The 15,582-nt window shown below is 41.7% G+C and overlaps 1 protein-coding gene across 1 annotated transcript in view; it reads right to left on the bottom strand.

Annotated features, from left to right (window-relative positions):
• The window catches only part of DSCAM (DS cell adhesion molecule), a 763,813-nt gene that overhangs the window by 631,841 nt on the left and 116,390 nt on the right, over positions 1 to 15,582 (bottom strand). The window contains exon 3 of the mRNA XM_042956621.1: positions 1,929 to 2,246. Within this exon, the coding sequence (XP_042812555.1) occupies positions 1,929 to 2,246 (318 nt within the window). The remainder of the gene's footprint in view (positions 1 to 1,928; positions 2,247 to 15,582) is intronic.

Here is a 15,582-nt window from a genome sequence, read left to right as displayed (position 1 = left end):
CATTACAGTCATAATGTCTTCACAACAAGAAGGAAAGTCAAATGGGAAAATAAATTGCATTTGGGCAGCGTGCCTGTCCATCTCGTGAGTCCACACCGAGGCAGCAAACACACGTCTGTCTGCTGCACGTGTACTCAGTACGATTCGATGTCGGGAATACGCGCACGTGAACAGCAAGAACGTACTTCTGCAGAAGTGGAAGGAACAGCCACCAGACAAGGCGATGCGATTTCCACCCCCCGACACATTCAGTGGCACGCAAAAGCAATCGATTCCATGACGAATTTCAAAAACGGCAGTTAGACAGGAGTAAGCACTTAATTCCTTATCTGACAAGAAACCCAAGACAGAAACAGCGCATTAACACACACACACACAAGCACAGCTGTTTGAAGTCCCAGGTTCTTCTGTAAGTGGCGCTTTGTAGGCTCTAAATATGTTTCTGTAAACACATCATGAACACTGTCAGCCTGTCAAGTGAAAGGCACTCCCTATGTCCTCCTGACTGTCAGGTTTAGAGGTCTCCCTACAAATTGCATTTGCTTTATTTTAATTATTCGGGGTATCAGCTTTTCATATCTGCTGATTAAAGCCCGTCTTTTTCTTCCTTTCTCGAGTACGTTCTTGCTCAGGTGCTGGGATTCGTGAGCGTGTCACAGAGATCAAAACAGAGTTGGGAAAATGAGTCACTAGCAGAATGAACTGTAGTCTAACGTTTGATTGCTTACATCAAAGAGATCATATGCAGGAATCCAGAAACATCTCATAATTTGCTCATGTTGCAAAGCCTTCAAGAAGCATCTCCTTACTTGCCACAGAAATTATAACCAGGCTCCCCCAGCTACCTGGGGCCTAAGAAAACAATCAGAGCCACCTTCTCTTTGCCCTGACCTTGTATTGTGTCAGTCTCCTGTAGTATTTGTAGGGTGAAGCTTAAAAAAACCTAAAATGCTGTTTGCTAACTAGAATCTAGCTGTGAGTTAGTTTTTCGGAGCTTTGTTCAATCTGTAAAATGACACAATGTGTCCTGTATGTGTAACTTTTTTATGTCTGGGGATCTCAGACTGTATTCCTCGGCTGACTTATAGAAATTGGGGCATCTGGGCGGCTCAGTGGGTTAAGCATCTGAGTTCGGCTCAGATTGTGATCTCAAGGCTTGTGAGTTCAAGCCCCACCTCGGGTTCTCTGCTGGAGACCACTTCGGATCCTCTGTCCCCTTCTCCCTCTCTCTGCCCCTCCCCTCCCTTGAAAATAAAATAACATATATATATATGTATATATGTGTATATATATATGTATATATGTGTGTGTATATATTTATATATATATATATATATATATGGTATTAAAAAGAATACAACCAATTCAGGATTTATTCATTGACAATATTCCAGCAACCTGTGACACAGCAAAAAAAGTTTAAAATGCTCCTTTTTTAATTTCACGAATACAAGAATATTAGACCTATTGTGTGTTTCATTTCCAGTTACATCACACCTTGATGCCAAAGTTTTGTTCCACTTCAGCTCTGTGTCCCTCCTCTCTCCCCTTTTCCTCCCCACCCCCACACTGCCTGCCTCTAGGGGAGGAAAGAGCAGAGACAGGGCAGGAAGCAAACACAGTGGACTTGAGACACTGAAAGTCCGAGTCAGAGTATCAATCAGTCAAAACACAATACGTCTGCAGCTTGAACTTCACCCACTTGCTATCGCTAATTCCACGTCTTAGCTCCAGCGACACAAGGCATTTTGAAAGCCGGTCAAGGGATGCTCTGACGTCTCAAAGAAGCTGTCAGGAGTGCCGAATGATCCGACCACAGGGTTTTCATTGGTCCTCAGCTGATGATGGTTTACTATTTGTCAACACCCACCTCCCCCAACCCCCCCAAAGCAGGCACAGAAGGAACAAAGCAGAGGAAACGTACTCACCAGCCTTGATGTGGACATCCTGACTTCTAATTTTCCCTGAAGGATTTTCAGCTGTGCAATAGTAAGTATTATCATGGATTAAGGTACTAAAGCTTGAAGGAGGGAAGGGGAAAATTTGGAGAGTGCCGTTGGGGTGGACGTGGCGGATCCCGGGGACATCGTAGATCTCCTCGCCCGTTGCTAGGTACCATCTGAGAGACACAGGAGGGATGCCTGCAGCGGGGCAGGGCACCAGGGTCCCCGTGGTGCTCGCAAACACTACCTCTTGCAGAGATGCATTGACAAAGTAGAGGCTGGAGTGAAGGTCCTCACTGAAAACTACAAGAAGACAACACAAGAATTGGTCAGGGAGGTGCACGCTCTGAACTTGGCCTTCAATCAGCCTGGCCTCAGAAGGTTGTTCTGATAAACAATCGCCAGGTTTGACTACAACGAAACCATTCAAAATTGCTCCACTATGGACACAGAGGCCGGTACGAACAAATAAGGCGTCAACTCATTTCACACACTCTGTACACAAACTGCGAAGTTACCCTGGACCTTAACTTGTGACAGGTTACTTACCAGCCCGTTCCCCACACCCTGCTCTGTCTCCACAGGAATGACCACTACTGGGAATCATGCTCTGTGTTTCGTATTCCTCTATTGTTTGTCTCCCCCTCTAGAACGTAAGACCCCTGAGAAAAGTGTCATGATTCGCTCACCCTGTCACCTAGAGTGCAGAGCCTGGCAGCCAGCAGGTGCTTGATAAGCACAAGCTAAAAGGATGAAGGACTGGATCCAGTTGCTAGGGCTAAATTGCTCTGGGTGGGAGGCACACTGAGACATATTCTCGAACGAAATTAGTCACAATTTTTACAAATGAAAATCTACGTTTGTATGTAAAACGTTTTTTTGAAAAGCACAACTGATTTTCTACAAATAGCATCAAAGCAATGGTGCATTTGTTTTTATTTTTTTTTTTATGTTTATTTATTTTTGACAGGGAGAGAGTGACAGAGCATGAGCCGGGGAGGGGGAGAGAGAGACACACACAGAATCCGAAGCAGCCTCCAGGCTCCAAGCGGTCAGCACAGAGCCCGACGCGGGGCTCGAACTCACGAGCTGAGCTGCGAGATCGTGACCTGAGCCGAAGTCGGACGTTTAAACCGACTGAGCCACCCAGGCGCCCCTCAACAGGGCATTTTTTACTCAAAAATGGGCAGCGGTGATAATGAGAACTTTGACAGCTGTGTCATTCAATCCCACCGGCCCGTGGCAGCTTCCTCTTCTGGTCCAACTGCCCACGTGCCGTATGCACCTCTATGATAATTCTATGTAATAATGCGAATACATAAACCATGCCATTGTTATAGGCTATGCTTCATTCTCTTAACGCCGTTTCATATACAAGATTCCATATTTCTATACAGACCTTCCAAGTAAATAGTGGATGCAGATTATATATAACATGATTCTCTGAACTTTTTTCCTGATCTTATTTAAACTGTTTTCATTGCTACGAGTAAGATATCTGCAAACCTCTTCACACATAGTTGGCTTTTTAATTCATTTACTGAGTGCCTATGTTGCACTCGGTAACCAGTAGTCACAGAGTGTCACTTCCATGAACAAAGGGAACAACTTCTAGAATCCAAAAATTAACCAAAGGTTTTAAAACGCTGTGAAGACCTACCTCGCAGACATTTGTGCTTCTATGTGACTTTCTAAAAACAAACGCACTCTTAGTCACATATTCACGCGAGAAAAGACACCCTCGACGCCTGGAATTAGTCTCACTGGGCAGAGATGAGAATATCATTTACTGAGCGCCTATACCATCCCAGGCAATGCTGTGATCCTCAAGGTGTTCTTTTAGTCTTGTGAACAGGAGCTCTGCCAGGAGAGCACAGGCTCCACTTTACGGAAGAAGAGGTGGGGATTTTGTCACTTGACCGTGGATTCAGGGCTAGGAGCTCACAGAGGCCAGATTCGGTCTTTCTGATGAAGATTTACTGTCAGCATATGGCTGCCTTTCCTCTGTAAAGCCAAATCCCGGAGAAGCTGTGTTTAGGACAGTCAGCAACCCCCAGGTATCTCATCTGAACATCCACCCGCTTCCTGCTGATCTGTCTCAGCGGAAGTGTCCACCAGCTTGCCCACTGGAACCAGTGCTGACTACTTCTGAGCTGAGAAAAGAGGGGACACCATGGAGGAAACACCACCATGCCAGAAGATGGTGGAGAAAAAGCCACTTTGTAAAAGTGACAGACTCACTCAAAGAGAAGACAGGCAAGGGCGGGGAGGGGGGGTGTTCATCAAGTAGTAACTTTGATGGCTTTCTCTCCCAACCATAACTAAAATCTTTAGCAATGCTCCATAAATCAGAATATGAAAATTATTGCTAACTAAGAAATTGGCTCAGATCGGAAGCACAGTTAATAGTTAAATATTACAGCTTTCAACTCAAATAAAAATGCTGAGAGTAGCACGGTGATTTTACATTTGAGCTTTCTAGGAAACTGACATCACCCCAAACACGTTGTTAGGAGGGAGGAAACTGTCACTCTCTGAGGCTAATTAATTCCACCAGATTCTTTTTTGTTCCCACCCCACATTACTCTTCTGTCAACTGGATTTAGGTAATTTGAACTAAATAAAATTTAGTCATATTTGAATTCGTTCTCTTGTCTCACAAAAGTTAGCCTTGTTAAGAATAGTCTTTGAACACAGGAATGTATGTGAGAAATATTTCATATATAAGTGTGAAATTATTCAAATGCCTTCAAGAAAAAATGCAAAATAAATGTTTAATCCTAGTATAGTTAAGGAGGTAAGTGACCCACGGGGGATTACTGTCACTTCTCCTTACATTTTTAAGGTATTTCACTTTAGTCTTTGTATTTCACACCACTGGGTTTAATAACGTAACATAAACTCATTCTCTAAGATACACATCATATGGCCACAGGCAAAAGAAAACCCAAACTACATTCCAGCAGCTTCTGTTTCTTCCATCTAAGGGACCATCCATCTGCTTAAATAATAGTACTTCATTTTATAGCATGCTGCACGTACTTTAAATACAGCAACATTTGCTCCCTCCGGTAAGGGCACAGGCGATCTCGCTGTGAATTACGTGCGTGTGAAACTTCCCAGAAACCAACTGCAGTTTAATAACAGAAAGCTAAACAAAACATTTGGCATACTCTCGCTCCAACATTCAGCGTATAAAATCCCGGGGTACGGACACCAAGGATGCCGAAGGAAGGGGCTTTGGAGGATTGTTCTTTCATGTACAGATTTCTCCACGTTTTATCACGTTATAACAGATGGCATAAGCAGGGCTCCAGTGACAACAGAAAGAAGAATGTTACACTAAAAAGAAAAAAATAAGTCTACATTGCTTTCTTGAAAATTCAGATCTGGCGAGGTGAAGAGACATGAAAGAAACAATCGCTCATTCGTCCAGAGGGTACCATGGTCAGTAAAGAGACAGATGAAAATTCTTTGCTGAGCGCTGTGGCAGAACTACTCACGAAATGCTACGGATGCATCGATGAGAGAGACTACCCCGACCTGGGGAAGATGAGGCCAACTCTCAAGAAGAGAAGCGGAAGGGAAATTCTAGGCAGGGGGCATAAACAAGTTAGGACACGGAGTCAATCACAGGCAGGAGAGAAGCGAGAAGATCCCGGATAATCGGAACTTCAGGACAGAAATAAGAGTGATGCACAACGTGAGCGAGGGAACTTGAGAGTCTTCAGACTCACTCACTCTGAACACACTCACCCATCACCTCCTACTGGCCTAGCACTGTGCTAAGGCCCGGGGACACTACAACCAAGGCTTGGAGGGTGATCTCAGGAAGCTTCCATTTTAGATACTTGTTATTAAGTCTAGATCCTAAGTGATATCAGATCTCATGCTAAAAAGCATATGCTTAATTCTGCAGGCCACAGGAAGTCCCATCCATAGGCATATACCCAAGAGAAATGGATACACGTGTCCCTGCAAAAACTTGTGCACAGGTGTTTAGAGCAGCATTATTTATAATAGCCAGGTGTGGGAACAACCAGCGCGTCCATCAACCGAAGAACAGATAAGCAAGATCTGGTACGTCCATTCAGTGGAAGTTTCTCCAGTAATGGCAAGAAATGAAATACTGACACCTGATACAGACATGGATGAGCCTTGACGACATTATGCTAAGTGAAAAAAGCCAATCACAAAGGGCCGCGTACTCTATAATTACAGCACATGAAGTCTCCGAAAGAGAGAACTCTACAAGGACAGAAAGAAGGGAGTGGTTTCCTTAGAGCTAGCGGTGAGGGTGTGGGGTAATAGGGTGGTAACCTCGGGATGCAGGGGCTCTTTGTGAGGTCATTCAAAAGGTTTAAACTCGACTTTGATGAAGCTTGTACATATCTGCAAGCTGACTAAAAACCACTGAATTATACAAATGGGTAAATTTCATTGCATGTGAATTACATCTCAAGAAAGCTGTTTAAACAAAAACAGAGAAACAGTGAACGTTTTGATGCAGGAAAAGCCATTTTCCAAATTGTCGTCTTAGAAAGTTAACACTGGGCTTACGAGGAGCGGAGGCTGGAAGTCCAACCAGGCTGCTGCGGGGGTGGCCTAGACCTGCGTGGTCATGGGTGGGGTGAAGGGAGGAGAAAGCCTATATGAATGTGTCTTGATGTGACCCCGCCAGAATTTGTGGGCAGGGCCATGAAAGGAACGTGAAAGAGGAAGAGAAAAAAGTCACTATGGTCAGAATTCAACAGCTCATATGCCTGGTCGCGTGTTGCACCATGAACAAAAATAGAGAACATACAAGGCAGAACGGAGGTGGGCAGAGAAAACAACAACGTCAGTTTTACTGAGGTCAAGGGGGCACTGCCCTTGGGCCACTCAGTAGTGAGGTGGGAATAGGGCTCTAAGACCCGGCAAGAGAAGCCATAGTCCAGGAAACCGAAGCTCACCGCTGGCTGAGACATACCAAGGAGAGTGGAACGAACAAGGAGATACAAAAACCAGAGACGGGGTGGGGCGGGGCGGGGAGGGGGGGCGTAAAATAGGCAAAGGGGATTGAAAAGTACACTTATCTTGATGAGCACTGAGTAATTCGTACAGGGAAGTGTCGAATCACTGTATTGTACACCTGAAACTGAGAGAACACCGTACGTCAACTACACTGGAATGAAAATTTTCGAAATAAAATAAAAGTTAAAAGAAACCAACAAAGAGATGGGTCCTCAGGGACAGTTAATATACAAAAGGGGAGTTGCGCAAAAGATATCGGGCCAAAGACTGGTGTGCAAAATACACAACGAACTCCTAGAAACCAATAAGAAAAAGAGAATCCAATTACAAAGTAGAAGGCTTGGAGAGTCACTTCACAGAAGCCATTATATAAATAGCCGATATGCACATGAGAAAATGCTGAATGTAACTAGTCAACAAACAAATGAAATTAAAAGCATAAGGAGTTAGCACTAAACAGCCTTCTGAATGATTAAAGTGGGAACGACAGACTATATATATTGAGGGGCTCAAGAACATACAGCAATAGGAACTTCCTACGGTGCAGATGGGGGTGGAAACTGATAAAATCAGATTTTGTGGAAAACCGTTCACCGATATCTCCCGAAACGGAACATATGCATATCCTATGACTCAACAATTCACCTGCCAGGTATTTATGCAACAGAAATGTATGCATACCCTCACCAAAAGAGCACACCCTGGGATGTCCCTAGCGGCACCATTTGTAAGAGTCCCAAGCTGGAAACCACTCAAATATCCACCAACAGAAAAACAGGCAAATAGAGTAGGATGTATCTGTACACTGAATCACTACATAACCGTGAGAATAAACAATCTATAGTTACAAAAAATATATAAATCTCACAACCATAATGCTCAAGCAAAGCAAATAGACATAATAAGAGTACACACTGTATTATTCCATTTATATCAAGCATAAAAATAGGAAACACTAATCCAGAATGTTAAGAATCACAGGTCAGCTGGGGCTCCTGGGGGGCTCGGTCGGTTGAGCGTCCGACTTCAGCTCAGATCATGATCTCGTGGTTCAGGAGTTCAAGCCCCATATCGGGCTCTGTGCTGCCAGCCCAGAGCCTGGAGCCTGCTTCAGAGTCTGTCTCCCTCTCTCTCTGCCCCTCCCCCACTCACTCTCTGTCTCTCTTTCTCTCTCTCTCAAAAATAAATAAACATTAAAAAATTAAAAAGAAAAAAAGAAATCACAGGTCAGGGTGGGTCTAGAGAATGAAAGGACAGGGTGGCATCCAGCTGCCAGCTGCATACATGTTCTTGATCTGGGTTCTGGGTACACTGATGCGCTAAGCTAATGAAAACTTCCCTGAGCTATACGCTCTGATAGGTACACTTGTATGTATATATTCCATACTTCATTAAGAAGTTAAATGCTTTGGGGGCGCCTGGGCGGCTCAGTCAGTTAAGTGTCTGACTTCGGCTCAGGTCATGATCTTGCAGTTTGTGAGTTTGAGCCCCGCGTCGGGCTCTGTGCCGACAGCTCGGAGCCTGGCGTCTGCTTCGGATTCTGTGTCTCCCTGTTCCTCCTGGCTCGCACTCTTTCTCTCTCTCTCTCTCTCTCTTTCAAAAGTAAATAAAGATTAAAAAAATTTTTTTAATAAAAAAAAAGAAGTTAAATGTTTTTAAAGTAATGAAAAAAGAAAAACCATCATGAAGATGAAGAGGAAATTATGAAATCAGGAGCCCAAATCAGAGAGAGAATGATGCCTTAGAAAGAAAAAGACAGTATTTTAGGAAGTCAACCAGTTGTTTTCAACAGTGGCAATTGCTACAGAGAGATCAGAAAACATGAGAACCAAAACAGACCATTAGATGTGCAAATTGGATATATTCATTTTGAATGGAAATGCCATTTCGGACTGAAATATGTTTACTGATTCTACAGGAATATGCCAATGAATGTGCTTATTAGTAAAATGAACTGCTTCTGTAAAGGTCTCCCAAAATGAAAAGGGATATAACTTAGCCTTAGGTAAATATTATCTAGAAAGCAGAACTCTTCACTGATTCAGAGACTACAAAATGTTTTCATGCTTGAATAAATGCTTTGAAATTTAGTGTCATCTTTATCAGATGATCTGAAAGCAGATAAATGAATGGTCTCATAATGACTTGAAAAGCATTCCAAACTTCCATAAACTAATTCCAAGTCAGGTTCTAAAAATGTGCTCAGATGGTATATGCATTTAATGCTAATGTATTTCAATTATTCTATCTATTCCCCAGCATTGAAGCAATGGTGAAATTGTTCTCATGAATAAGAGCTGGATAAAACTTCACAGTGGCATAAAACTTTTAAATACAAAATTCTGTTTCTATCCATGATAGAACAAAACAAACGAACCAAAAGGCCAGGAACCAGATTTGCCCTCTCACAAGTAGACATTCAGGTGATACAGAACAGTAACGCACAAAACAAGGGAATAAACAAACAAACAAGGTGGGCCCCAAGTGCCCAGCTTACTGCCTGGAGAGAGGTCCCAGATCCTCCCAAAAGGAGGAAACCCAAGTAGAACTTGGTGGAACTTTGGAGCTGAGAAGCACAAATGTGAGGTGTGGGGAGGCCAAGGCTTCCAGATTTACAAAGCAGAGAGAAGGAAGTTGCACAGACAGGGAGATCAAGAGACCCAAAGAAGTTTTCCTTGGATGAGTCTTTACACACAGCCTTAGCTGTGTATGAATGTTTGCATGTATGTGAGGAAACAGCCAGTGCTGGATAAGAGACACCAGAGAGGAACAGGTGGAAAAGCTCTGAAATTCACATGGAGGAAGGACCAATTCATATTCTTGCCAGCCAGGGTGGAAAGAACTGACATATGGGATATCAGATATCAGATAAAGGACTTAGAAGTGTTATCAGCATAACAGCAGGGGCCAAATTAATCATAACAGAGCCTAAAAGGCATCCCAGAATGGATCTCAGAAGGAATAAAATTGATTCCAAGGAGCTTAACTGCCCAAAAAACACATTTCAATACTAGTTAATGGAAAAGAACAAAATCTAATAATCAATAATGTAAGATTTTCAATGTCTGGTATTCAGTAAAAATTGGACACAAGCAGGAAAAGGTGATCTATTATCAGGAATAAATTGATTCAATAGAAATAGACACAGAAATGACAGATGACAGAATTAGCAGGCATAAACATTCAATAGCTATTATAAATAATCTCCCAACACTTTCAAGACAGCAGAGAAAAGCAAGGGCATATTGATGAAAAGAAATGGAGGCTATACAAATAGCCAAGATGAAACTTTTGGAGATTAAAAATATGATACATGAAATGAAAAACATGCAAATGAAATGAATAACAGAGTAGGCCTTGCAGAGGAAACTATCAGTGAACCAAAAGATGGAACAGTAGAAACTAAATTAATTAAAAAGCAAAGGAAAATAGGCTTAAAGAGCATGAACAACAAATCGGTGAGAGATAGGGGCCATATCACATGACCTAATATATGTATAATTGGAGTTCCAGAAGGAGAAAGTGAGACAGAACATTTTTTGAAAAATCACCATCCAAATTTTTCAACATTTTTTTTTAAATTTTTTTTAACGTTTATTTATTTTTGAGACAGAGAGAGACAGAGCATGAACGGGGGAGGGGCACAGAGAGAGGGAGACACATAACTGGAAGCAGGCTCCAGGCTCCGAGCCGTCAGCCCAGAGCCCGACGCGAGGCTCGAACTCACGGACCGCGAGATCGTGACCTGAGCTGAAGTCGGACGCTCAACCGACTGAGCCACCCAGGCACCCCCAAATTTTTCAACATTTAATGAATCCTAGAACTGCAAATATCCCATAAATTCAATGAACCCCAAACAGAAGAAACATGAAAAAAAAAACCACACCGTGACACATCATAAATTTCTGAAGGCTGATGATAAAGAGAAAAATCTAAAAGCAGCCAGATTTCTAAGTAAAATACACACTACATACAGAGTAAAGACAAGCATGATGGCTGACTTCTCAGAAACAGTGCAAACCAGAAGACAGTGAAGCAAAAAATTAAAACATTATTTAAAGAGAATAAAGAAAAATAGACCTGCCATATAAAATTCTATACACAGCCAAAAAAAAAAAAACTCTTTCACAAATGAAGGCAAAATAATAATGATTTTTCACATATCCATAAGCTAAGAGAACTCAATGACAATAGATCAGCAATTGTAAGAAATGTTAAAGGAAGTCCTTTGGGAAAAGAAAAAATGCCAGATAGACATTTATGACTTCACAAAAGAAATGAAGAGAGCCAAAAGATAGTAAGTATGTAAGTAAAAATTTAAAAAAAAAACATATGTATTTACTCATTTATAGAAAAAAATCAAAAGACAATTTACTGTTTACAGCAAAAATGATACTAATGTATCGTGGGGTTTGTAACATATATAGGGATAAAATGAGTGATGATAAGAGCACAAAGGCAGGTGAGAAGAGGGAAATGACAATCTACTGCTATAATTTCTTCTGCCACACATGAAGCACTAGAATAGCATTGGAAACTAGGCCATGTTAGTTTCAATATGATAAACCCTAAAGCAACCACTTAAAAAAAACAAAAGGTAAAGCAAAACAAAACTTAGATATTAACCCATTAGAGATAAAAAATTTGATCATTAAAAAAAATACTCCACTAATCCAAAAGTAGACAAGAAAAGGAAAAGAACAGAAAATAGATGGAATAAATAGGAAGCAGGTAACAAGACTTAAATCTTAGATTAAGATTTAAATCTTAGATTTAAATCTTAACAACTGACGTTCACATCACATATAAATGGCTAAACGGGGGCACCCGGGTGGCTCAGTTGGTTGAGTGTTTGACTCTTGATTTTGGCTCAGGTCATGATCCCAGGGTCATGGGATCAAGCCCCACATGGGGCTCCATGCTAAGCATGGAGCCTGCTTGGGATCCATTCTCTCTCTCTCTCTCTCTCTCTCTCTCTCTCTCTCTCTCTCTCTCCCCCTCACCCCTGCTCATGTCTCTCTCTGTAAAATTAATTAATTAATTGATAGCTAAGCACTCCAAGTAAAAGGCAGAAATTGTCAGACTGGATGAAAAATCAAGACCTAACTATACATTATCCAGGAGAAATTCCTTTTAAAATATGACGAAACAGGTAGATTAAAAGGATAAATGAAAATCCCATGTTACCACTACTGTAAAAAAAAAGTAGTGAAAGCTGGAAGAACCGGTATTGGAGAGGAGGTGGAGAAAGGGGAACCCTCGAGCACTGCTTGCAGGAATGCAAACTGGTACAGCCACCGTGGAAAAGAGTACAGAGGTTCCTCAACAGAATTACCCTACAATCCAGCAATTGCACTATGAGGTATTTACCCAAAGAATACAGAAATACCAATCCAAAGGGATACATGCACCCTGATGTTTACTGCTGCATTATTTATAATAAGATACTGAAGCAGCCCAAGTTTCTATAGATTTAGGAATGGATAAAGCAGATGTGATACACAGACACACACACACACACACACACACACACACACACACACACACACACAAATCACACAATAGAATATTACTCAGCCATCAAGAAGAATGAAATCTTGCCACTTGCAATGACATAAACGGAGGTAGAGAGTATTATACTAAGTGAAATAAGCCAGTCAGAGAAAGACAAACATCATATGATTTCACTCATGTATGGAATTTAAGAAACAAGGTAAATGAGCAAAGGGGAGAAAAAGAGAAAGAGAGAGGGGCAAACCAAGAAACAGACTCTTAACTACAGAGAACACACTGATGGTTACCAAAGGGGACGTGGGGTGCGGGGGGTGGGGGGTGAAATAGGTGATGGAGATTAAGGGTTACACTCACCGTGATGAGCACGGGGTGTTGTATTGAAGTGTTGAATCACTATATTGTACACCTGAAACGACTATCACATTGTATGTTAACTAACTAGAATTTCAATAAAAAATTTAAAAAGAAGACAATACAAAATTTTCATAGGATTTGGAGCAACTGAAACTCTCATATAAGATGGTGAGGATGTAAAATTATACAATGACTTTGGAAAACAGTTCAGCAACTCCTAATAAATTTGCACACAACAACATTTCTTTCTTGTGCAGCGCTAACCTCCAGGGGGGTGGCCTATCAGTGCTCTTTGTTGAGATTGGATCCGCCTTCTTTTATTTTGATGGTAATACATTATGCATAGAAAAAACTCAATCTTACCTCACGCTGATGGTTCCCTAGAGTCCAGCCACGCTGGACTTCCCACTGCCTTGGGTCCCCAAGCGTCTTCCCTTGTAAGGGACAGCACAGATCCGGGGCCCTTTGCTGGGATACTTTTGTTCATACTTTGAATACGATTCATTCTTTGAATCTCAGCTTATACATCAAGTCCTTAGAAACGTGTTCCTGGTCTTCCACCTCTCAGAGTAGACCCGAGGTCCTACCTTTTCCTTCTGCCTGATTCGCTGATAATTCTTTTCTTCGTTGTTTGGTGTGTACCCCACACCGCATTGTAATCCACAAGAGGGGCACTACATATACGCGATGCAACTTATTCCCGTTCCCTGGTGTACTGACTAGTATATAATAGAGGCTCTCCAATTGTTACGGAATGAATAAATAAATGTTCAAAAAGAAAAATATTATGACTTTCATACTGTGTGAGGCCCCCAAAAATCTTTTTAAGGAACAATATTTAATCTGTATGTCATACGCATCATCTATTATGATCAAAATTCCATTATATAGATGTCAAGGGACAATAAGAATGAGGAGCTGAGAGAAAGAACTTCTCAGATATTATAAGAAGAACACTTTTATGAGATTTAGTTACCATGTGTAAAAGGGTTCTTTTTATCCAATATTTGTACCGATTTTTCAAAAGGAAAAAAAAAGTTCAATTTTGCTATGTATTTTACAAATCTCTGGAGGAAAAACATAAGAAAAATGTTAATGTTTTTGCTCAGAAAATGTCTCGGTATTGTTCGCAATATCCTTCTAGAGAAGTATTTCCATATGTGTAGAGGGAATTCATTTAGAGATAAAGTCTCTCCATCCCTTTCGATGGATAACTGTCACTCTCAGTAACACTGCTGGCAGTTAAGTGTACCTTTTTAGAGAAGAGCACAGACACTGTAATGAATTGTATGTATGTAGTTTGCTATGTGCCAGCATTTACACTTAAAGCTCCAAGTTCTCCCATAGGCATGAAAGCGGCCAGTGATTGGGAAGGAGCAGAAGGCACTCCGGGAATTACGATCACAGCAATACAGCACGTGCATCATCCAAAATGATGTAAAGGACCCCTCGGCATTTGGTGACACGTGGGAACAAAGGCGCGAACAAAGGCGGGAACAAGAATAGAACAAATTAATGAAAAAAGTATGGCTGCAGACTCATACGAGGAACTGGAAATTAAGAAAATCCTCGGGAAAAAAAGAGTGGGAAATAATGATGCCTCATAACGATGCTGACAGAACTGTTTCCTGAAGATTGAAAGACTTGGAGAGAGAGAGAAAATACTACAAAAACGAGCGGCGTGTCCAAAAGCACAGCAATGTGAACCAGAAACACACAGAACAGCAAAGCAATAAAATAACACTATCAAAGGGAGGGGTGAAATGAAATTAACTGAGGCCAACTGAATTACCTGTCGTGTGATTAAAGAACAAAATAAATTAAAGCCAGAGATTGCAAGGGGACCCCAACAGAAAACTGTAAAATCTAATTCCAGACATGAAACCTTAAGCTCCAGTATTAAGTGAAAGCATTGAAGGGTAATGACCAAAAAAAAAAAATTCTTTTTAGTTAATTTCATCGTTCAGCATCATTTCCTTTAGCATCACTTTCCATCGTTCAGCATCACTTTACCGAGCTCAGGGCCGCTCAATTTTCCATTCTGCTCTGGCCTAAGGACTTCCATAAGCCTACTTCTTAAAGTACTGTATTCTTCCAGGTAATTCATAGATTTCCTTCGTGTTCTGGTAATCAAATGAATGACCGTTCCAAATACTCAAAATGTAGCCTAAGTGGCAAGTGACAACAAGATTTTTCAACTAGAAGGATTCTCAGAGGACTGGCTCTAGTCTAACCTGGCCCCTTCAGTTCAGCAGCCTGCTCACTGGCTTCCTTCCAGGTGACTTTCTTCAGCTTTCTCCAACATGTTACGTCACGGACAACTCACACCACCGCTGCCAACTCATGGCTGCCACCATCTTGCCTCCTTCTCCTTGTCCTTAGGATTATGTACAAATGTCTTTCCTACCATTTGAGTAGAGTTTCAGGAGCAGGATTAATGAGCAGTGACGGAGTATAGATGTTCAGTTGCCCGGTCTTATCGGCAATACCTACTATCTCCAAAGCAGCGATGGGAGGAACCAGGGTCTGGATTCCAGGTATGATACACCCCTCTCTCTTCCCACGTGACACTGGGGAATACTGCACGGAACTCACCTGCCTCCATCATCATCTGAACCTTCATACCCGCTGAGGTCACTTTTCTCACTTTTTTGCCCTTGCTTCACCAAGATATGGCTCGTTTATGTGACTTTCTTCATTGCTCAAACACTTACACCACGTATGCAACAAAGGGGATGTGATCATCCTTGTACACCAT

Source organism: Panthera tigris, chromosome C2 (assembly GCF_018350195.1).
Source record: "Panthera tigris isolate Pti1 chromosome C2, P.tigris_Pti1_mat1.1, whole genome shotgun sequence".
In the NCBI taxonomy this organism is placed as follows: domain Eukaryota; kingdom Metazoa; phylum Chordata; class Mammalia; order Carnivora; family Felidae; genus Panthera; species Panthera tigris.
The sequence above is the reverse complement of the archived record's forward strand: the minus strand, read 5'-3'. Positions and strand labels throughout refer to the sequence as shown.